This window comes from Protopterus annectens, chromosome 17.part0, assembly GCF_019279795.1.
Source record: "Protopterus annectens isolate FY-2018-M chromosome 17.part0, PAN1.0, whole genome shotgun sequence".
NCBI classification, from domain to species: domain Eukaryota; kingdom Metazoa; phylum Chordata; order Ceratodontiformes; family Protopteridae; genus Protopterus; species Protopterus annectens.
In genome coordinates, this window is record NC_056751.1 from 249,576,716 (window position 1) to 249,602,217 (window position 25,502).

Genomic DNA, 25,502 nt, shown 5'->3' on the forward strand with positions numbered 1-25,502 from the left:
TCTGCAAACCTAGCTAATTATCAAAGGACAGCCAAGGAAATAAGGTAAACGTACAGGCACCCTTGTTCAAGGACTGGAAGGTTTCTTCAAGAAAAACTATGTGTAGGAGTACACCACAGGTAGAGGTTGTATGCTGCTTACTAGTCTGCAATGGCAGATTTTACTCTCTTTTATATTTGTATTCCCCTTTGCTCATCGTTTGCTGCACACAATGTAGCTAAAGATAAAAGCAGCTGGAGACTTTGCACCTCTGTTTGGTGTTTAGTGAAGAACAAGTATTGAGGAGGAGGGACTGAAGGCTATGACTATTGAGAGGGGCTAAATACCTTAACATACAACAAATTATCAACAGTGAAATGGATGAAAGGGGTGGGGGTGTGCTAAGAGGAAGAAGGTTTGCAGCTGTTGCACCTGGGGTATGCACTCTAGCTGACTTAACAGATTTTAACAAGGCATAAGAGTAGTTACAAAAGCTGGCACCTACATTACACAAGCGGCAACAACAAAGTTCCTGGAGTTAAACCAGGGGCTGCAGTCTATTTTTGGATGATTGTTCGTTAGTTTTCTTTGCTTTTAGCTGGAGTGAGAGGATTCCTTGCTCACACAAGGGGGGGGGGCAAAGCAATCGGGTCCTCAGTGGCTTAGAAATGCTACACCTGGAGGGCTTTCAGCTGCAATTAGAGCAAATTTGGCATCCCGGGTTTTTAAAACCTTTGCTGTGTTGTACCTGAGCAATCACTTGGGTGGTGGGGGAAGGGAGGGAAACCATCAATTGGAATTTAAAGTAGCAGGGGATAATCCAAGGGACTCTGCTAATCCTAGCTAATTATCAAGGACAGCCAAGGAAATAAGGTAAACATACAGGCACCCTTGTTCAAGGACTGGAAGGTTTATCCAAGAAAAACTGTGTGTAGGAATACACCTCAGGTGGAAGTTGTATGCTGCTTACTAGTCTGCAATGGCAGATTTTATTCTCTTTTCTATTTGTATTCCCCGTTGTTCATTGTTTGCTGCACACAGTGTAACTAAAGATAAAAGCAGCTGGAGACTTTGTACCTCTGTTTGGTGTTTAGTGAAGAACAAGTATTGAGGAGGAGGGATTGAAGGCTATGACTATTGAGAGTAGCTAAATACCGTCAATAAATAAATAAAATAAAGGATTATTGTGTCTGCTTATTTGAACTGTTTATGAAATTGGTGCGCCTTGTTTACTGTAGCATAGACTAGATTCAGGCATGCTGAATCTAGATTTGTTTGTATAACTTGGGCACTAATTCAGGCCATCTTTTTGGAGAAGGTTCACCTGTATCTTAGTGGCAGGCGTGTGCAGTTAAAACTTGTCTGATTGAAGACTGCTGGAACAGGGATCAGTTTTGAGCTTTTTTACTGGTTAATTGGGTAATTTGTTTAAATCAGTTTGCTTTGTTTTATATTGTTATATAAAAAATTGCACTTTATTCATCTGCTTTTACTGTATTTGTGTTTCTTACTACTTTATTGCATTTATTCTGCTGCATTTATTACTCCTTGTTAGTAGCCTGATTAAATTGCAACTGTTATTCTAAGCCCTTTACATACCAGATCGGTCGAGGCCCGGGTTAACAAAGACCGCCACCAGTACTGTTGGCCAACAGGGTGCTGGCAGAAATTGGGCTACTGTTGGCTGAAGGAGGAGAAGAGGGGGAAGGCATGCCCGAAGGCAGGTAAAGGCTAGGACTGTGATAGTGAGGGTCGGAACTTTGAATGTTGGCAGTATGACTGGTATAGGGAGAGAGCTAGCTGATATGATGGACCGAAGGAGGGTTGGTATATTGTGTGTGCAAGAGACCAGATGGAAGGGGAGCAAGGCTAGGTGCATCGGAGGCGGTTTCAAATTGTTTTATCATGCTGTGGATGGGAGGAGAAATGGCGTAGACATTATCCTGAAGGAACAGTATGCCAAGAGTGTTTTGGAAGTGAAAAGAGTGCCAGATAGAGTTTTGTTGATGAAGCTGAAAGCTGATGGTGTAATGATGAATGTTGTTAGTGCATATGCTGCACAAGTTGTGTGTGCGATGGATGAGAAAGAAAAATTTTGGAGAGAGTTGGATGAAGTGGTGATGACTGTACCCAAGGGTGAGAGACTGGTGATTGGAGCAGATTTCAATGGGCATGTTGGTGAAGGGAACAGAGGGGATGAGGAAGTGATGGGTAGGTATGGTGTTAAGCAAAGGAATGCAGAAGGTCAGATGGTAGTGGATTTTGTGAAAAGGATGGACATGGCTGTGATGAATACATATTTTAACAAGAGGGAGGAGCACAGGGTGACATACAAGAGTGGAGGAAGATGCACACAGGTGGATTATATCTTATGTAGAAGGGCCAGTCTGAAGGAGATTGGAGACTGTAAAGTGGTGGCAGGGGAAAGTGTAGTTAGGCAGCATAGGATGGTGGTCTGTAGGATGAAGTCGGTGATCAAGAAGAGGAGGATGAGTTTGTGGGCAGCACCAAGGATCAAATGGTGGAAATTGAAAAAGGGTAATTGTGAGGTGATGTTCAGTAAAGAGTTAAGACAGGCACTGGGTGGCAGTGAAGAGTTACTAAATAGCTGGGTAACTACAGCAGAGCTGGTAAGGGAGACGGCTAGAAAGGTGCTTGGTGTAACATCTGGACAGAGGGAGGAGGACAAGGACACCTGGTGGTGGAATGAAGAAGTACAGGAGAGTATACAGAGGAAGAGGCTGGGAAAGAAGAAGTGGGATTGTCAAAGAGATGAAGAAAGTAGACAGTATAAGGAGATGAGGTGCATGGCAAAGAGATGGCAAAGGCTAAGGATAAGGCGTATGGAGAGTTGTATGAAAGGTTGAACACTAAGGAGGGAGAAAAGGACCTGTACCGATTGGCTAGACAGAGGGACCGAGCTAGTAAGGATGTGCAGCAGGTAAGGGTGATAAAGGATAATGAGGGAAGCGTACTCACAAGCGAGTAGAGTGTGTTGAGGAGATGGAAAGAGTACTTTGAGGGGCTGATGAATGAAGAGAATGAGAGGGAGAGCGAGGGTTGGATGATGTGCGGATAGTGAATCATGAAGTGCAATGGATTAGCAAGGAGGAAGTAAGGATAGCTATGAAGAGGATGAAGAATGTAAAGGCTGTTGGTTCAGATGACATACCTATGGAAGCATGGAGGTGTTTAGGTGAAATGGCAGTGGAGGTTTTAACTAGATTGTTTAATGAAATCTTGGAAAGTGAGAGGATGCCTGAGGAATGGAGAAAAAGTGTTTTGGTGCCGATTTTTAAGAATGAGGGTGATGTACAGAGCTGTAGTAACTACAGAGGGATTAAACTGATCAGTCACAGGATGAAGTTATGGGAAAGAGTAGTGGAAGCTAAGTTAAGAAGGGAGGTGATGATTAGTGATCAGCAGTATGGTTTCATGCCAGGAAAGATCACTACAGATGCGATGTTTGCTCTGAGAGTGTTAATGGAGAAGTACAGAGAAGGTCAGAAGGAGTTGCATTGTGTCTTTGTGGATTTAGAGAAAGCATATGACAGGGTACCTAGCGAGGAGTTGTGGTATTGTATGAGGAAGTCAGGAGTGTCAGAGAAGTATGGAAGAGTGGTACAGGATATGTACGAGGGTAGTGTGACAGCGGTGAGGTCTGCGGTGGGAGTGATGGATGCATTTAAGGTGGAGGTGGGATTGCATCAAGGATCAGCTCTGAGCCCTTTCTTATTTGCAATGGTGATGGACAGGTTGACAGACAAGATCAGACAGGAGTCCCAGTGGAGTATGATGCTTGCAGATGACATTGTGATCTGTAGTGAGAGTAGAGAACAGGTGGAGGAGACCCTGGAGAGGTGGAGATATGCTCTAGAGAGAAGAGGAATGAAGGTCAGCAGGACTAAGACAGAATATATGTGTTTGAATGAGAGGGAGGATAGAGGAATGGTGAGGATGCACGGAGTAGAGGTGGCAAAGGTGGATGAGTTTAAGTACTTGGGATCAACAGTTCAGAGTAATGGTGAGTGTGGAAGAGAGGTGAAGAAGAGAGTACAGGCAGGATGGAGTGGGTGGAGAAGAGTGTCAGGAGTGATTTGTGACAGACAAGTACCAGTAAGAGTGAAAGGGAAGGTCTACAAGAGGGTAGTGAGACCAGCTATGTTATATGGGTTGGAGACAGTGGCATTGACAAAAAGGCAGGAGTCAGAGCTTGACGTGGCAGAGTTGAAGATGTTAAGATTTGCACTGGGTGTGACGAGGATGAACAGGATTAGGAATAAGTATATTAGAGGGTCAGCCCAGGTTGGAAGGTTTGGAGACAAAGCTAGAGAGGCAAGATTACACTGGTTTGGACGTGCTGAGGAGGGATGCAGAGTATATTGGGAAAAAGATGCTAAGGATGAAGCTGCCGGGTAACAGGGAAAGAGAGAGGCCTAAGATAAGGTTTATGGATGTGTTGAGAGTGGACATGCAGGTGGTTGGTGTGACAGAGCAAGATGCAGAGGACAGGAGGAAATGGAAACAGGTGATCTGCTGTGGTGACCCCTAACGGGAACAGCCAAAACAAGAAGAAGATTCTAAGCCTTTGGTTGAAGCTGTTGGGCTTCGGACAAGTTGTTTTACATTAAGGTTTGTGGTGTGCACTGTTGTGGCAGGACCGGTAGCTTGCATCCTTCTAAGTTGGGAGTTGCTGATTGAAGGCTTAGTGTCTGTTATTCTAAAAGTGTATTAGTTCTGGCTTAATCACTTGGGATTATAGCTAGTTATTTTACATTAAGAAGGTGTGGTGTGCACTCTTGTGGGAGGAGAGGATAGATTCTGCCCTTCTGTGGTATGAGTTTCTGGTTAAAGGCTTATTGTGCCTGCTTATTTGAACAGTTTCTTTCTGAAATTGGTACACCTTGTTTGCTGTAGCATAGACTAAATTCACACCTGCTGAATCTAGCTTTGTTTGTATAACTTGAGCACTAATCCAGACCATCTTTTTTTGGAGAAGGTTCCCCTGCAACTTAGTGGCAGGAGTGTGCAGTTAGAATTTGTCTGATCAAAGACTGCTGGAACAGGGCTCAGCTTTTAGCTTTTTATTGGTTAATTAGTTTAAATCAGTTTGCTCATTTGCTACTGTTATATTAAAACAAATACACTTTATGCATCACCACTTAGCTAGGGTTAAATTATTCCCAACGCCATAAAGTCTGCTCTTCAAATTTTCCATTAGAACTAGCAGTTTTTTAGTTTTAGCATTCAAATCTGTTTCTTTGAGCTCAGCACTTGTTCAGAACTCGTAAACACTAAATAAGCTAAAAATTACTACAGCACTTAAATTTCCTCACTTGTCTAGAGGAAAACAGTTTTAAGTACTTACTAAATAAGCACCTATACAGGCATGTCTGAGGGTCAGCTCCCAGTGTTTTCTCCTGTCTACCTGATGAATCTTGGCATCTTGGGGCAATGCAACAATTGCTTCATTTACACAGACAACCCCCTCCTCCTACCACCCAACACTACAACCTTTGAGAGATGCACTTAAATAGCCAAACTGCAAGCAAAGCTCTCTTCACCAAAGACTGGACTAGACAGTCAAGAGGAGAAGGTAAACATGTGCACCACACCACACTCCTCACATAATCCCTCAAAACCTACATCACCAAAACACACACACAGCAACATAAAACACACGCCTACATTCACGGAGGCTCTCAATAAAAATCTGTTCAAGCAACAGGGACCTCCAAATCAAAAATGCAAGCAACCTCCACCCCCTAACCCAACCCAAATGATACATAGCCCACAAACTCAGTGTGCCACTCAATCACAGCCCATAAGGCATAACAACGTACCCAAAACTCTAGTCATAGGTGACTCCATAGTCAGGCACACTGATGTTCCACTCACCAGGCTAAACAAGGAGAAAGTTACTGTCAGCTGCCTGTCAGGTGCAAGGATTGTCACATAATGCACGCACTCAGGTCACTCCACAAGTACAAATATGACTCTTGTCATTGTCCATGTTGGAGTGAATGACTTGAGACGTACCTCCCTGGACTACATGGAAAGAGACATGGAGGAGCTCTCTGATCTTGTAGCCCAGGCAGGTATGACCCTCCCTGAGTAGCATCCTGCCATCACCTAGAATGATACCACAGTACAAGGACAAAAGGATTGACTTCAACAATTGGCTAAGCTTCTGGTGTCATTCTAAGGAGATCCAGTATCTGTCAGCCTGTGATGACATGATCAAAGAAACTGTTGCAAAAAAGAGTAAAATCCCCCTGATTGGAGGAACTTCCTGGTCAGCCTCAGTAAGAAGCTGAGATCCCTCAAAAAATCCTCCAAAGCTAGTTACAAAAACAAATGTCACCACTTATTCTAAAGACAACCACAAAGCATTCTATAGCTATGTCAAGAATCTCAATGGCAACACTCAGATCTGCTCTGAGTTATAGCACAATGGCACTAAATATACAGAAACAACTTATATTGCCAACATCCTGGCAGATAGGTTCAGTGCTAACTTTACCCCCCTCTCACTCCCTGAAGGGCCCATCTCTATACCAGAAGAATGCAAAGTTCCTGTAATCATGGCTGCACAGGTAAAAAAAACACACTCTCCAAAGCCAAGAACACAGCATCCATGGGACCTGACATCATCCCAGGCTGCATTCTACATGAACTACCAAATGAACTGGCACCCCACCTAAGCACCATGTTCAATCATAGCTTCACCTCAGGCTTTGTGCCCACTGAATGGCACACAGTGATGGTTATCCCACTCCACAAAGGGGGAGCCACCACGGACCCCGAGAACTACCGCCCCATTAGCCTAACGAGCCTGGTCTACAAGGCCATGGAACGTATCATCATGGAACTTATAAACAAAGACATTGGTAATCTCCAAACTCTGGACCCCACCCAGTTCGGGTTTGTAAAAGGCAGATCATGTCTCCTAAACCTGATAGACTTCTTTGAAATAGTCACCAAAGCCATAGACGAGGGTAAGGTGGTTCACACAGCCAATCTAGATCTCACCAAGGCTTTTGACACCATCACCCACTCTGGAATTATAGATAAACTCACTAAACTAGGTATAAATCCCTATGTCACAAGATGGGTTGCCAGCTGGCTCACTGACAGAGCCTACACTGTAAAAGTAGCAGACTCCAAATCCGACTTCAGACCAGTTACAAGTGGAGTACCACAGGGTTGAGTCCTGGGTCCCCTCCTGTTTGGTATCTACTTTTCTGAGGTACAGGCTAACACAGAAGGTCTTTGGCTAACGAAGTTCACAGATGACTGCAAACTAGGAGCCATAATTGAAACTACTAACGATGTGGACATCATACAAAAGAGCCTCACTGAGACAGATGCCTGGTGTCAAAGCCATGGCCTCAAGCTCAATGCCAAAAAGTGCATTGTCATCCTTTTTGGTAAAAACTCCGTACCCATGATCTACCACATACGTGGTAGTCTACTTAACACTGAAAGTGTGATAAAGAGACCTTGAGACAGGTGGACAGTAGTCTTTCCTTTGATAATCACATCGCCACAGTAGTCAGAAAATCCTTTTACATGGCACACCTTATCACAAAAGGTTTCTCATCCAGGAAAAAAGAGGTCATTGTTCCCCTCTACTCATCACTCATTAGACCCATTATAGAGTACAATGCCCCTTTTGGTATGTACCTCACAAGACATCTACAACAACTGGAAAGGCCACAGAAATACCCTCATAAAGAGGATTACCGGCCTCAAACAGATGCCCTACGCAAACTGTCTCAAACTCCAGCTTTACTCCATTGCATATCACCTACTCAGAGGCAATCTCTGCCTAACATACAAAGCTATGTCAAACCCAGAGCTGTTGGACATGCTCCACTTAAAGAAATTCCAATCCCACCAAGCTACACGCTCTAGGGACCTAAACCTTGTCACCACAATAAACAGAACATGCTGGAGGGATAGATTCCTGTCCCAGAGACTTCCCATACTCTGGAACAAACTACCTCTCTATATCAAACAAAGCTCCTCATTAGCACTCTTCAAGAAAAATCTTGATAGTTGGATGGGAAATATGAAATTCACCCTGGGGATCACCTCTGTGGCTCTGCTCGACAGGGGAACAGGAATATAATTTTCTTGGGTGGTGAAAGCCAGGGTACCTTTTTGGCTAGGCTTGTATAGACCCTAGGGCCGATAGCCTAGTACCTACCTATGAACCTATGATAGCAACCTCATGGACGAGTTGGAGATCGATTCCAGGGCTGTGAGCTGCAAGGCCACTTTGTCCCTGACCTCATCAGACACCTGTCCAGCGAGTGTCCCAGAGAGTTCAGAGATCATGTCCCTCTGGAGCCTCGTAAAAATGTCAAATAGTTCAGAGACCATATGGCAAAGGTCCCTGATGCAAAAACTCACTTCCCAATTCTGTCCACCGCCCGGGACTCTCTGTTGGGTGGGTGGACAGTGGGACTGTCCTCAGCCAAGTCCTTTTTCATGGCTGCTGCCATCGCCACCATAGCGTCGACTGGTAACCCTCTGGACCAATGCAGGTTCTCCTTGAGAGGGAAAAGAATTCTGCCTGGTCTCCGGGGGATCGCCTCAATGGAATCCGGGGTCTTCCAAGCGAGCTGCATGATGAGCTGGATGAGCTCATCGGCAGGCGGGGTCACCCAAGAGGTAGAAGGCCAGGCGCAGAAAGCCTGCAGGAACACGGACTCCTCAGATGAAGGGTTGGAGGGCTTCCAGTCACCTCTCTGTTTTAGTATTTCCAGGATGTCTCTGAAGGAGACATCATCAAGAGGTGACCATGGGGACCTTTCACCATCATCATAATCTGTGTCTTCTGTTAAAAACTCCTCGGGCAAGTCCATGTGCTTCCTCTTGCACATCTTCTTTTGAGGGCGCTCCTCAGTGGGGGTCTCTGAGGAGGACTCGGAAGAATGGATACCCTAAACAGGGGTGTCCTGTGGCTTCTCTGCCTGGTGCCCCGGGGAGGTGGTTTGTGGCAGCTGTAGCTCAGGGGGTGAAAACTGGGGTACTTCCAGAAGTGAAAGCCCTCTCCATCACGCAGAAAGCAGGTCCGCCCAAAGAGGGATGGGAGCCCGGAACCGAGAAAGACAACCTCGGGACCAAGGTCACACCCCGCTCTGATTAACATCTCCCCCGTGGATGGAGCCTCAAGCAGGATCAGTGCAGATGTGGCTACCGGCACTGAGGACTGAACTGAAGACACACATGGAACCATGCCCCAAGCCAAGGCACCCAGCCCCTAATCCCCAGAATGAGGAAGGACCAGTTCTGCATGAACCGGGGACCAAAGGGGCAAACCCGGAGCCTGAGTGAGGTCCACTATAGGTGCTGAGGTGGTGGGTTCCGAGAAGGACATCGGAGCAGAAAGCTTAGGAACCAAAATGGTCGGAGTGTAAGAAGGAGTCTGTGGAGAAACAAACCCAAGTCCTGCAGGTGGATGGGTCTTAGAAAGTGTGGGTATCCCCCTGGCTGCCAACAGCTGGTCCACAAGATGCACCACATCATGTTCTGAGAGGCTCCTGGTGGATCTAGTGGATACTCCGGATGGGGAGTCAGGTTGGTCAATGAATTGGGCTATACATCTGGCCCAGGAATGGATCTACAGAAGGGGAGTTTCGGGACCATGGTGCAAGGTCTGCCAGCACCAAAATCTCAAGTTTTGAGACTGGGATAAATGAGGTCAAGTCCAAGTTGGTCGAAAAAAATGCTCCATGCCGAAATGGCACTCGGAGCCGAAGCAGTAGGTTCCAATATCATAACAGATGGTATCAAAGGCGTGCCCTGGGCTGTAGTGGCCACAGATGTCAAAGTCATAGTAGGCATGGTCATTCAAGAGGTAGATGGTCTATCGTTGGTGCCAGAGCTGGCACCGTTATCGTAGGTTTCAAAATGCTCAGACCCAATAAGGATGGAGTCGTAGAGGCAGATTTATGCTCTGAGGACAACTTGGGGACCTTTGATTTCACAGGCTTACCCTGATCACCCAAGGGTGAGGAGGGAACCGAGTGTGACCTCTTTTTGTCTTTTGTAGGAGGAGTTGAGACCTCCATCACAGAAATGGCCTCTGAAAAGGGTGACTTAAGTAATGCTTTCAGTACCATTTTATTTTTGCGCTAATTTAGAGTGCATTGACTGAAACTCTGACAAATGTCATAGGGAGGTTGCACCAAAAGATGGGGCACCCCCAAACAATATACACAATCATTGTGAGAATCACTATTAAGTAACTTGCCATTGCATGAAGTACAATGCTTAAACCCTGAAGTACCTTTCTTATCTGACATTTTGACAGAGAGACAGCACAGGCAAACACTTTAAGGACAAAATATAATAAGTCTGTTCTGGTAAGTCAAACACAGTTTTAAAAAATGCACAGTCATATAACTATATAGATTTTATATATATATATATATATATATATATATATATATATATATATATATATATATTTATATATATAGCAAAAACAGAAACATCTTACTGAAAAAACACTAACAGGCTAGGGAAGAAAAGAGAAATACCAGCTATGGTATTGAAGGAATACCACAAGGGTAAGGGGAGAAGGCTGTACCAACAATGATACTTGAAAGTTTACTGACGGGTAGAGCAAGGAAGAAAAAAATCAAGGTCTGATATTAAAAACACTAGAAATACTAATCGCTCACTAAAGGAAGAAAAATCAATACGTTTTTCACACAAAATATCAAATAAGTTTCAACTTAGCTGAGAGCCCGGCTGAAACGCGGCTTTACGGCTACACGGCAAACAAGATCTGAGGTAAAAGGGAGAAGGGCATTCTGGGTAGTAGCTTAGCTCGAGAGTTTTTGGCTGGCGTGAGCTTGGTAAAAGGCCGACTCTGTTCTGAGGGCTCGAAACCGAACCCATCAGTGATGAATGGAAAGAAGATTAACAACATCAGATCGTTACTTATTCCGTGTAAATTATCACGGACATATAAAGTGTTCATTTATAATATATCAAATCAGTTTTCTAGCATACTTAGATCAGTAGCACATATAAGTGTTATCTTAAAGAGCAAACACTAACCTGAAATAAAACTCACAAGCAATCCAACTACAACTGTTGCCAAGAATCCAATCGCACTGTAGTAGAGGTAGGATAAGGAGTACCAGGAGTCAGCCAGTGGTGGCCTGCAATCAATAAACAGTGCATTACAATGGTGAACAGATAGCAACAGCAGCAGGACAGACATCTAATGTCAGAAATATCCCTTGTTCTAAGTAGCTCTAGTCAATGAAGTACAACTTATAACCTCTAATAAGATATAGACAGTCATTTATTTTCAGATTGGCTTTTAACAGTTTAACCAGTGAACTTCTGATTAAATCTACCAGATAAATATGTTGAATGCTTGCATGCTTGACTTAATACAACATATAGATGGTTGGAATCTGGTGCAATTCAGTTGCAAACCAAATCATTCAAGAATCAGATGACTAAATGGAATTTTACCAGAAAGATGTTGCACTCCACTTCACAAAAAGGCAGATACCTCCACATAATCTTTTTATTATAATTAATGCCAAAGGTCATTAAACCATGAAGAAAGTTAAAAAAGTATTCATTTGAAAGATCCATTTGGTCAACTGGTGCTGACCAAACACGCCCCAGTGAACTAAGCAACAAAATGACAGACTGCTGCATTATTTATAACTATTATAATTGTTTTACTTTAACTTGGTAAACTACTCATGAATAGATGAACGAACAATGACAACTCTTTTTTTATGCAAGAAACAGAACTTCATATACATAAACAGATACATTTATAACAGTTGGAATTCTTTGTTTATTTTCCTTTGTGCTTGCCAGGGTAGCATCATGAATCCAATGTTTTCTTCATGAAAATACTCTAGACATTCTTAAGAATCCAATAGATGTTATTGATTTATGATGTGAATTTTTGGACATTCAGGGCATCGATCTCATAGCAGACTTTATGGATATTATTTTGGATAACAACTTTATTTCGAGGGGAGATTTTCAAGCAGGTGACAGGTGTACTACAGGAGCTGCATGTGCCCCAGTATATGCAAATTTAGTTTTATCTGCCTGAGAGACGACTAAGGTGTTTACATCACAATTATTCACGCATTGCAAGTTATAATTGCAATTTTTGGATGACATATTTATCCTGTGAGATTCTAGTGGTTAATCAGTTGATGATTTTATTAAATTTCTGAATAATACTACTGAGTTTTTAAAATTCACGCACCATTACCACAGCATTATTTGGATACTGCTAGTCAACATTCTAGTATAGGTTTCTTGCCCAGTATTTTCAGGAAACCAACATTCTGGAACAGTTATTTGATTTTTTTTAGTTCACACCCCTTAGCTGAAAAAAGGAGTCTGGTGAAAGGAGAAGCTATGAGGGTGGCTCGGATGACCTGTTCTAGGGATTCCTTATTAAAGGAGATAGAGGACCTCAGAAATATGCTTTTTGACAGGGGATATACTAAGAATCTTGATGAAATTACAAAGAAAGCAGTGAAACAGTGGGGTATTTTATAAACCCTTGTTGGAAACACGATTGGAAAAGAATGAGTATGACAAGACACAGTCAAGTTTTGAGAGGGCAATGAATTTAATCTAGAGTCCAGTAATGTCAAGGATATTATTATTAGAAACTGGGCAGTTTTTAAAACCAACCCACCCATACTGGGTATGGTAGGAAACAAATCATGTTTTGTTTATAAAACTTCCAGAAACATCAAAGAGATTTTTGAGAGAGGCAGTAAACATAGGATGGTATATGATACCACCAAGTGTGGATCCTGTAAGCAATGTCCCTATATTTTTGAGAGGGACTCAATGACTTTAGACAATATTAGGCATACCACCCTTAACTTATTAAGAGGTACTTACTTAACCAAAGGTGTGGTTTATATACCAAAGTGTACCCAATACCCTTCATTTTATAAGACAGAAAGGCCCCTCAGAAAGAGGGTGTATGAACATATATATGATATATCTGCCCAAAACACTAACAGTGCCCTTTATAAACATTCAGTTCTATGTCCAGGATTTGATCGCTTTAAGCTTGCCATAATTGAAAGAGTTTTACCTAACCAAAAAAAGACACAAAAGAACTCCGAGAAGTAAAAATAGTTCTTTACTGGTGCATCAGTAAAGAACTATTCTTGTTTCTCTGAGTTCTTTTGTGTCTTTTTTTGGTTCAGAGAGTAGTTTGTGTCTTTCCATATAGGGTTTTACCTAACCCCAGAGGGGGAGAACAGGAGTTAAGATTGAAACATAAGGAGTTATTATGGCAGCTAAGATCAAATGCTAGTTTCCCACAAGGGCTCAATGATTTTCTATGGACTAAGCCTGTACTAAAACTTAAGGCTGGCAAATTATGATTTTATTAAAAAATGGTCACAGGATTTTATGATTATTTATCATTTTTCACTTTTGTAGTGACAGGTTTTATTTCTTCAGTGATGTATTTTATTTTGTATTTTAACTGATGGTTTTTAGCGCTGAGATCCTGATACTAATATCACAATATGTTTTACCTAATCATCTGACTGTTCAGTTATTTGATTTACTTAACAAGGGATTTGAATTTTAAGTATAAAAGTAAATGACATTATATTTGGTAGTTCTGAGGAAGTCACAAGGAATGGAATGAAAGCGTTAAACTATGGTTTGTGTAAGTGAAACTTAAATAAAGTTTTGTATTATTTTTTACTAAGTATTGGTTTGGACTTGTACAGTGTTGCACTGGCATTATTATCTCTTATGTGAAGCTGTGTTTACTATATTAGCTCCAGTCCTCAGCTTAATACTCGAAACATTTACGTGAATGCAAATGTACTTGAAGTTATGTTTTAGAAACATTCAACGTAATTGAACTAATTCAAAATTTAATATGCTGTTGCCATGTGTTTCTGTGTCTCACTTATATATTTTTAAGCATTTGTAGTAAACATTGTTTTTGCATGGTAATCACAGCACTGATACTTTTGGAATGTTCAAGATGAATGTTAGTTGGGAGAGGTAGGAATACACTCTGTTAATTATGACCCAAAATACAGCAAGCCTCTTGCAACACATAGGTTCACAGGTATATACTAGGTTAACCACCACCATAGTCTTTATAGGATTAGCCATGCAACCCACACCATTTGTATCCCCTTTTAACATGTGCATATAAACTGCAGTGGTAGGTTAGTTAAGGAATTGCTAAAAAAATATGGAGGGCTATGTTAGTTAGGGAATGTTTACCATTAGTCTTTGTCTATAGGAGACTAGGAGACAATGGGGGTCAGCTAAGAGGTGAATATATGATTTTCCCTTTAATGTTAAGATTATATCTACTCAGATGGGACTCAAACCCATAATCCCTTGCTTAGGAGGACAATGTCTTATCTGAAGAAGTCCTGCTAGTGAGCAGGACGAAAAGCGCTTTATTTTTATTGTTGTTTTGCAGTTTGTGTGTACTTTTCAGTACCTTGTGAGTGTTTGCTTCTGGATTAAACATCGTTGGTTTGCTTACTACTTTCATTGCCTTCTTCACTAGTTCCTTGTCTTTACCTCCAGCAGTTTGTTGACAATGTCTTATCCATTAGGCCACCATGGCCTGACATTATTATAAGCAATTTGCCTAGCATTAAAATGAGCACTTATTAATGTTTAACAGTCACTAAAACCTTTTTTTAGCATATAATCAACCGGAACAATAACTCCTTGATGCCTGTTATATAAAACAATTCTTCTCTCAACAAATATTATAAAAATGTCAATATTACCTGAAAGGAGGCACAGTAGATACTGCTGCTGTGGTAAAAGAATCTGTCATGTTTATTCGGATACATTCAGCTGTACTTAAGGGTAAAGGACGTGCTTTGGAAGGAGGGGAAGGATAAATGAATCCTCCTATTCCCACCCAGAAAGATAGAGATATTCCACAACCAAGACCTACAAGAGCACCCTGAAAATGAAAAGAAAAAAATGTAAAAACACCTGAGAGGGTAATAACACTATATGATCACGTAACTAGCTTCTTTGTTTCACTTGTTTGCACACATTTTGTTAACCAGCTTGTCCAGCTGGAGGTCTGTGAGCAATTTCTGGTTAGGTAAGTTATTCAAAGTCAGATATTAAGCAATTGGAGACTGCAGGAATCAAACCTAGAACTACAGAATTAAGTTTGTTAGCAGTTTATAACTATTATCCCCTGCAATAAACCATCAGGTAATATGTTTCTGACAAATAGTTTATTATCTAATAATGGATTTATAGTGAAACACATCACCCAAAAACCCTCATCGTTTATGTTTAAATATAAAACCTTAGAAACTATTATTAAAATAAATAATTTTGACAGTGTAATATGGTATTGCATTTACAAATACAAATGCAGTCATCCCATGTCAATCTTTTGAGTAGTGAAATAACACTGAGGGTCCACCTGAGTTATCTGTTCGATATAAAATTTGTGTTTCTTAATGATGACTTTTATTTGACTTAACTATGATTGTATTGTGTAGAATAATGTTAATCTATATTCAGATGCACATATTTTGTGATAGATAAGTAAACAATTGAGTGATAGATACATAGATAGGTATCGTAGCATTGTTTTTTTTTTTAAAGGGTATGATAAGTATGCTTATCTGTGACAGAATACAGTTATTTTCTTCTTATTCTTCCCACTCTGTCAGGCATTAATCATCACATACTTGTGTCAGTAATCCTTATTACCAGTTTTCCAATGTCATCAGTCATGTGACTTAGACCTAACTCCACAAAAGAAAAAAAATTAAAATTTGTTTACTGCACATACAAAAATATACAGACAAAAATTCAACTTGTAAGAAATACATTCCAACAAAAATTAGGACAAAAGGAAATTAAGAAACCAGCCAATCTGAAAATAGCATTACTAACAAAACTGACCAAAATCTAAAAATCTGCATAAAAAAACATTTATTGTCATTAAAGCACAAAAATAATCTACAAACCTAATATAGACTAACAAAAGACACACTAAACAACTAAAATACTAACACTCAAACATACATTAAAACTATGTAGCAAACCATCCATGAGACAACTCATTCATAAAAAGCTTTGTAGACTAAACCACATAGTTACTGTTTTTCATTCTTTCAGTGGGATGTGATAATCCAAATTAAAACACGCATTTGCATATCCTAATTGCTTGTCTGCAGGGCATTATTGACTTTCAATTAAAAGCAGTGGAAGAGGATGGGTTGAATGTATACTGAATACTGCCTGCACTGGAAAGTTTATTTCAGTAGCACTGGAGATGTTATAAGAGAAAAAGAAAATACCAGGAATGACATTTTGTACTGCACTTCACTGTAACAGAGTATATTTTACAATAATTCCAGAAAGCAACATTTGGCATTACATTCATTTTCTGAGTGGCTAGACAGTAGTTTAAAATGGCAACAGAAAGCAGCATCTCACATTATACTGTTGAATAAAAAAGACGATAGACACATTGTTAGCAAAATATCACTATTCTATGGTATTAGGTGTTGTTGAGATTGTGAGCAACATAGCAGTATTGTATGAAATACTTTTGTGCAATAGACTGTGAAAATAGCAATGCTTTGTGCAATATATTATTAACAGACAATGGATAAGGACACCTAGTTTGCTAAATGGAGCAGTAGGTATTATGCTTTGCATTTTATCATGATGGGTACGACAGGTATGACATTTTAAAATGTGTCCAGAAAGCATCATTTGGCAGAGTAATTGAAAAAAGCTGCAACATAGGAACACAGGAGCAATGACTACTGCCTTTTGTGACTTACATGCAGGTATGAATGGACTGATGGCTGTTTTGTGGCAGTGGAATGACAGTGGAGTGCACACTATGTACAGATAAGTGATTAAAGGTTTGCTCTGGTAATTGTATGTATAGAAGAAAAGCATGTGTGAGTGGTCATGGCTTCAACAACTAAAGTAGTTTGGAGTAGTTATAGCCTGTGGTTTTCCCAAAATATGTTTAAACAGTGATAGCATGTGATTATACTCTGATTAAACAAATGCAAATATTTTATTTTTAAAAATCTTGTTAAGAATGTTTTGCAACATTTTCAGGGGCAAAGAATATTGTTAGATGAGAGTTTGCTTGACAGATTGTATGCTTGAGCATTTAAGACACGTGTTCTTCTATAACTGCTTACAAGCATGCTAGTGGCTGTAATATTGGCACTAATGTTTGAGATGATATCATTTCACATCCACAGAACATCCTGGGACACTGTTCACATGGCAGGAATTAATTTTCTGCAACATGTAGGTTCTGTTTGATGCAGGGTCATGTGATCAGTACTGTTGCATCACAGGGGTCAGAGGGCATGGTGGCCATCCTAGTTTGTACAGGAATGTGGATAACATGCAGCTGAGGCCACAGGGTAGGCACATGGCAGAAAGTCAGTTTGTTAACTATAAAAGCTGCAGGGTAGAATAGCAAGTAAGGTGTACTAGTTGTCTGCACATTGGCTATGTTTACAACTTTGATATACACAGATAGCTAATAAGGTTTATCAAACTAAATTACATGACAGGAATAGACTAGACAAATGGGATGAATAAGTCAATAAGAATGTGTTAATGCCATGGAGGTACATTCGGGGAGACATGAAGGGCACAGAGAGGCTATATGACGTAATACAGTCAATAAGAAGCAGTACCATTAGTAGTCATCAGGATAAAGAGCATGAAAGAGAAAGCAGAATGGCAGCAAAATCAAGCGATTTCAAGCAACAGCGGGAAGTAAGAGCCCAGCAAGCAGCAGCCGGCAAAGGTGTTAAAAGAAATGGATAATGGTGTCTCAACAGCAGAAGATTGTGTAATGAAGCAGAAAAGGTAGTCAACAAGGAAGAAGAGGGCCTGATCTGGTAAGTGGCAAGTAGAGCAAGACAAGCAGCCAAAACATCCAACAACAATGGGGCATGAGGGTATCTGGTTATGAGCCCAGTCACCCACAGTGCTAACCCTCCAGTGCATAAGGATGTGGAGATTTCTGATTATAAACTTCAATCTGAGCAAGATATGGAAAGTATGGATGGATGTATCAGTTCATTCATTGATTCATTGAACAATGAGGGTATAGGGAGGTTAAAAAGATTCCTGATCACTGTAAGCCATTTCCAATTCCAAGGGTCAGCTATGGAAGAGGCACTGCTTGGAATTGGCAGGCAGAAGAGACTGTAGAAATTGTATCACCCTTTCCCAATGTGGCCATTGCCCAGTGGAAAGGAAAGTGTAAACAAAATAACTCCAAGACTTGAACATCAGGTTCAAGGGATATACAGACATAAATAGGACTTAAGCTTGACTCTTTCATCATCTCCAGCTTCTTCTCCACTATATCAGCTGCTGAATAAGAATGTCATCTGATTGGTTATTAATTCTTTGTAAGAGAAGTATATAAAGAAACACAAAGCAAAGGTATGGTCACAGTAAGGTCAAATATTCAGGATGCTTAAATCAATAGAGAAGTACCTGATATGAGCCATTAGCCACCTGAATCTTTGGATGAGTTTTATGATCAGTACAAATCAAGCACAACCATCTGTACAGATGTCAAGGTTGGCATCAAAGACAGACTGTGTATTTAACACATCCTGTGGATGTATACAGCATGCCATTTTGTATACATATCTTCCAACTGTATTAGCTTTCACTGAGTGACAGTTGCTTGGAGATATGGCTTCAGATAAGTAGGCTGCAGGGTCAAAAATGATAGGAGTTTCTTAGGATCAATGACTGAGATTTAAGCCAAAGATAAAGGGTCTTTGAAAATAAAGGATATGCACATGGCATGTGAAGGCAAACGTATGCAAGGAATATGCATGCCAGTGAAATGAACAGCTTTTAGCAAGCAAGTTTCAAGGATATCCTAGTCCACAAGCAGTGCACTTTCAAGTGGAAAATGTTAACAATAAATTACCTTTTGGGGTAGTCTCTCCTCTGGATGGGAGATCAGCAAGGAATCTAAATCAAACAAGGACAAGGTTGAGGTAGTTAGCAGTCTCTTGAAGAAAGAAATATTGGCAGACAGGGTGGCAGGTCCATTTGAGATACTGCTATTCAGTATTTTGAATAACATCCTTAGGACTGGTGTTTTAGAAATATCCAGAAAGAATTCTAGCTGATAGATCATTCGTCATACCTTAAAGGTAAAATAATGTGATTGATAAGGAAGTTGTCAAGGTGGAATATGCATCATTATTAAGGGAATTTCCATTGAGAAGAAAAACAGTAGAGAGAGTGGCATTCATTTTAGATGTTAATAGCAACCACCTCCCCTCACATGCATGTTTATCTTCCCTCTAATACAGTATGATTAGTAACATGGTATGTTAGGTTTAGTAGCTTGTAATTATGACCCACATGGCATAACTATATTTGCTTTAATTTATTATACTGTCATTCAGAATTGCTGGGTGTGTATTCTCTTGTTTTGATGTGTTAATAAAGTTGTTGCTAAAACTAAAAGTAAAAAATATATATATATTAGGGTAATGAAAGTCCATGGTTAGCAAAACAATACATTAAGGCTGTTTTTGGTCTTTTCAATATTTGACAAAATTGCCCCTTGTACATCATGAGACTGGGAGACCATTACTTTGAAAAAAAAAACATGCCATGGAGTGTGCAATTTGCATTGCTGCATTTGTGAAATTTAGAAAGGACAGGAAAGAAGGGTGGTGCACTATCTAAATAACTTTCTGATCATTGCAGAAGGGCAGACACAAACAAAGCAAGCTGTAAATGAATATATGCAGCTGTGCCAGAAGCTAGGCTTTCAAATGGCACCAGACAAACTGGACGGCATAAATGTCTTGCCTGTTCTGTGCATTGAAATTGATTCATAGACCCAGGCATTCAGACTGCCCATTATTAAGTTGGAAGTCTTCAAGACCAAAATCAGCCAGTTGACATGCAAGAAGAAGAAGAAGACCAGAGTTGGTAAGGTGATATCACTCGTGGGTCTCTATAAATATGCATGAAGATTCATTGCACCATGAGGGGTGTTTAGCAGATTGCTAGCCAGTCTGTTGACAGGCAAGAAGAAAAAAACCACTAAGTTAGAATCACCAGACAAGTCATGAGAGAGATGTCAGCCTAGTCTGAGATTCATTTCTACCGCAATGGAAAATCCTTTAGCAGGATGAGTTGTTCAACAGCGCAGACCTCAAGCTCTACACTGATGCACTGAGGCAACAGGCATGGAGTCTATCTTCAAAGAAATGTTTTTTGGGACCCTGACCTAAAACTTGATGCAGAAAAGTATAGTTAAGGATGTTACTTTTTTGAACTGTTGCCCATATGGCTGGGTTTGTTGGCTTGGGCATAGCAGCTAGCTAATAAGATGATAGGTTATGCACTGACAACCAAGCAGTATCAAATACACAGAGGAGTGGGTCATCAAAATCTTATCGGCTACAAGCACTGTTGAAGAGTCTGCTTTTGCAGAGTTTGCATATTGTTTTTTTTTAATCCAGATATTGGCCAGGAGTTCTGAATGCCATAGTTCACAACACCTTACAGGTTCAGGACCTTGCTTGCATTAGTAGAATGATTTCAAATGTGCAACACGGGAAGTATGGCTGATTGATGGTATCAGGAGGATTGGTCAATTATGGAATCAAAGGCCCATATAGCACTAGGAAATATACAGTAGAGCATGATGTTCATATATAAGCTTTGTAAAAGAGTTCAGTCTGGAAGAATAAACTATATCCTTACAGGTAAAAATAAAGTACTTGGTCTTTAGATGGCAGATGTGAAGCAGTTTACATCATGAGGGTGCAACTACCATCATTAAGTTTATGTCAAGCACTATTTAAAGATACTACACAAAACATTAGGTAGTGACCAGGATGCTAAAGCACTGGACTAGACTTGGAGCCCTTCAGGCAGGTCAGAAGCAGCCACTGGACAGAGACTTACTGCCTACCCTTATGGTGGAAGTTCAGAGGATCAGTCCCCCATCAATCACTTAGGCAAAGTGGGTTACCTTAATTTCATTTGTGTATCATTTATATCTATAATTATATTTATCTCTCTCACTCTGTGTGTGTGTGTGTGTGTGTGTGTGTGTGTGTGTGTGTGTGTGTGTGTGTGTGTGTATATATATATATATATATATATATATATATATATATATATATATATATATATATATGTATATATGTATGGATTCACTTGAGAATCTCGAAAAACTGAAATACTGAATTTCAGTTTTCTGAAATTCAAATCCCGAAAACTTACAAGCCCGAAACACCACAAGTGCGAAACTTAAAATCCCGGACATACACTACAAACACAACACACTCTCCCCCCACAATCAAACATACAATCCTAAAATACAACTATGCTGTGCCCCCCATACCCCCCTACTTATATATTCTAACTCCAAGACCGCACAATCACACACACAAAGGTAACTCACACCCACACATTTCACAGCCCCTTGCACACACACATCACAACCAAAACACACACTAACATACACTATAGCCCATAACCTACGCACTCATTCAGACTTACCTGCACTTACATCCTTTCATACACCACAACACCAGAGGCTCCAAACTTCGGGATTTTGAATTTTGCACTTCTGGTGTTTCGCGATTTCAAGCTTTCGGGCTTAGAATTTCTGAAAACTGAAATTCGGTATTTCAGTTTTTCGAGGTTCTAAAGGGAACCCATATATATATATATATATATATATATGTATATATATATATGTATATATATATATATATATATATATATATATATATATATATATATATATATATATATATATATATATATATATATATATATATATATATATATATATATATATATATATATATATATATATATATATATATATATATATATATATATATATATATATATATATATATATATATATATATATATATGTATATATATATATATATATATATATATATATATATATATATATATATATATATATATATATATATATATATATGTATATATACACACACACACACACACACACACACACACACACACACACACACACACACACACTTCTGAAGCAGATTCAGCAACAAGAACATCCACAATATATATTACTTTATTAGAATAACAATCAACCACAGCACACCTTGGTTCATACCTCCCATCTGTACTGAATTACTCGGTTTTTACTGAGTTTTGGGGTCCAAATAATGGGGTGCCACGATTCCCGAGTGGCATCCCTTCATTTCCGACTTTTCCCAAGTTTTTATTTTTATTTTTTTTTCTCCGTTTACTTTTTGGGCTGAAGTCATCACATGCGTGATGCCATCAGCTCTGTCAGGGCTACCAGCCTGAAGGAATTGAGCTCAAGGGCTCCATTGCACACATTTTCATTTCCGCAATTGATCTGCCTGTGCGAGCAGCAGGAAACAGTTTTTTAAACGATTCGCGGTTATTCAAACGAGCGTTGGCTCTAGCAGGGTCCAGGGATTAGCAAACAGATTGGATCTGCAAGCGGGCCGGGGAGGAGTTTTTTTTTTTTTTTAATTCTTTGAAGAATTAATTAAACGAGCAGCTGAATGAAGGGTCGGAAAGTGCTAGCAATTCAACGAGCAGCTGATATGAATATCAGTAAGTCTCTAACAGTTACTGAAGTGGTAAGCTAATGCATATCTTTAATTTATGTAAATTTAAACTGTATAATACATAAAGAGTGTTTCTATTGGGTAAATTGCTTTGTTTAAATGTGAATGGGAAGTGTATTTTGATGGCATAAAGGGTACAAATGCTGTGTGCATTTGAATGTTTTCCGTACTTTTCCATTGACACAGCTGTACTAATATTATATATTGTGATGCTAGTAAAGTAAAGTGTTGCTGCAGATTCAATATAGAATGATGTAAGTGTTTTGATAAGAATTTTACAGACCGGCACTAATGTACTCCATTTATGAATGAGAATAGAAACTTCGATGTGACAGTGCATTTGAATGTAACGAATGTGCGGCTGTTTGCGTGAATGATGTAAGTGTTTTGATAAGAATTTTACAGACCGGCACAAATGTACTCCATTTATGAATGAGAATAGAAACTTCGATGTGACAGTGCATTTGAATTTAACGAATGTGCGGCTGTTTGCGTGAAGTGAACATGAATACCTAGATTTTTGTATGTTAATCAGGAGCCACATAAGGTAGAATAATGTATTACCAAGATGAGTTTTTCTCATAAAAACTGTGAACCTGTATTATTCATCTAAGGTTGATTTCTTTATCACCTCCAGGTACATATGCTTTATTATAATAAGTGTGTGTGTGTGTGAGTGAAAATGCCCTAATCTATACACCTGGTGGCTAGTGATACTTAGGCTCAAACCCTGTACCTTGGGTACAGGGTAAAAAGAGCCTAAACTCCCTAGCTGCCACCACCACTTGCGAATTAAAGCCTTATATCTTTGATTTGTTCCTCAGGATTTGTGGCAAATCACAGTAGGATTGAGTTCACTAAATAATGACAGGCATTTGAATTTCAGACTTCATATTCTTCAGAAACTAAATGGTAACACAAAACCTTCTATTCTAGTAATTTTCTAAGTTTATAAGATCAGTCTTTGAAATGTGTCCCTATTTTGGGTCTGCATTCCCCCATTATTGGCCTTGTCCAGTTTTTTTTTTGTGCTGAGAGGTTGAGACTAGAGCTATGGTGAAAAGTGAGAACTGAATTCACTAAATGATAGCCATTTAAGTTTCAGTCTTCCTATCTTTCAGGAAATTGCTGATTTGGCAATGGCATAGTGGTATGTTGCTCTGACTGTAGTACACAGGGTCCTGGGTTCTAGACTTGATTGAAGTAAAATGTTTGCACCCCCCCCCCCAAAATAAAAAAACTGAAATTGAAAATAAGTGCAACAAGCTGTGCAAGATGCCTATGGCATGTACTACTGTCATTCTATTTATACACACACACACACACACACACACACATATATATATATATATATATATATATATATATATATATATATATATATATATATATTGTGTGTGGGTATGGAAGTAAACTTTTACGATGGACATGTTCTAAATTGGGCAGTTGTGTCATTATTGGTTCATGCATTTTGTTTCATTGCCTACTGGAAAAATGTTCAAATAATACATTTTAAAATTCGCTTTGTCTAACAAGTGTGCTGCTGTATTATACAAGGAATATAATTTAATAAAGTCAGGAAGGTGTATCAAATAGCACATGTATGTTTCTTGTTTTGTATGCAAGGGGCCAATGATTTGAAAACAGCCCAAAGGTAATCTTTATCCACCACTGGTCAGATGCATTTTCTTTGGATGTGGTGTGTGGGTTTCAATGCTGTTTCAATTAATGTGGGTTTCAATAGCAGAGAAGTTTTAATGCCAAGTCTATTTTCATTGTGAAACAGTATTGCTTTGTTTAGCAGATGTCTTAGTGTTTGTGCATTGTGCTATAAAATGTAAAAATAAAATCCAAATAATCATTGTAGAAGTAAAGCAGCATGCACGCATTAGTGTTTATGGTAAATGTGGTGAAATAGACAGGTAATGGGACATTGGAATGGTTGCAGGGGGACTCTGGTGCCATATTTTGGTTGTCTGTTCTTCATTTTGCATTTGAAAGTTGGTATCCCACAACTCCACTGGAGTGGGCGGGGTTACATAATTATGTATGCAAATATTATGTTAATCAGCGTACAGATTTGTACCTCTTTTTCAATGACATTGTCCAGATTTTTGATGTTTCCAGGTTGAGAGGTCTGCCTTGGTTTCATCCCTACAGACTTTTTCAATGCATAATCAGGTATACCATCACATCCCATTAAATACCTTAATTCATTTGCAAAGTCAATTTTTAAAGTGATATCACACCATTTTAGAACAACATAGAAACAAATGAACTGTAAACCATTTGATTTCACATCCTTATTATATAATTATCATCACATTTTAACAAAGTTAAATAAGCATGTTTAAATAATCTAATTGTTATGTTTTTTTACATATTTATTTTTCCTAAATGTGCCCATTTAATCTCGGTAAGAAAAAAAGCCCCCGGTGTAACAATCCAAAACTGTTCTCTTTTGTCTAGCAATTCATACTTAACAGTATGACTTTTATCACTACCATCAATTTTATCAATGCCTACAAAACATAATTTAGCAGTGGTATGCACTTTAACATGGTGAAATAAAGCACTTATATCCCTTCCACAATTTAAATCACTTATGTGTAAGGAAATACATTATTTTGAAGGACATGAAGTTTGCCCCAAGTGGAATGATCCACAAGAGCATATGGCAATATAAATAAACCCAATCAATACTACAATTAATAAAATATCTAATGTCAAATGCTTTGTGTATAATGGCCGATGTGAAGTGGTCAGTTTTCAAAATTAGCTTATAATGAGCATAATGCCTACATGGAAAACACCCCTTAACTGGGC

The 25,502-nt window shown here is 39.5% G+C and overlaps 1 protein-coding gene across 1 annotated transcript in view; it reads right to left on the reverse strand.

The window, feature by feature from the left end:
* Positions 1 to 25,502, reverse strand: part of SLC5A12 (solute carrier family 5 member 12) — a 374,561-nt gene that overhangs the window by 29,566 nt on the left and 319,493 nt on the right. The window contains exons 12-13 of the mRNA XM_044059166.1: positions 14,787 to 14,968; positions 11,059 to 11,162 (exon numbers count right to left, since the gene is read on the reverse strand). Of these exons, the coding sequence (XP_043915101.1) occupies positions 11,059 to 11,162; positions 14,787 to 14,968 (286 nt within the window). The remainder of the gene's footprint in view (positions 1 to 11,058; positions 11,163 to 14,786; positions 14,969 to 25,502) is intronic.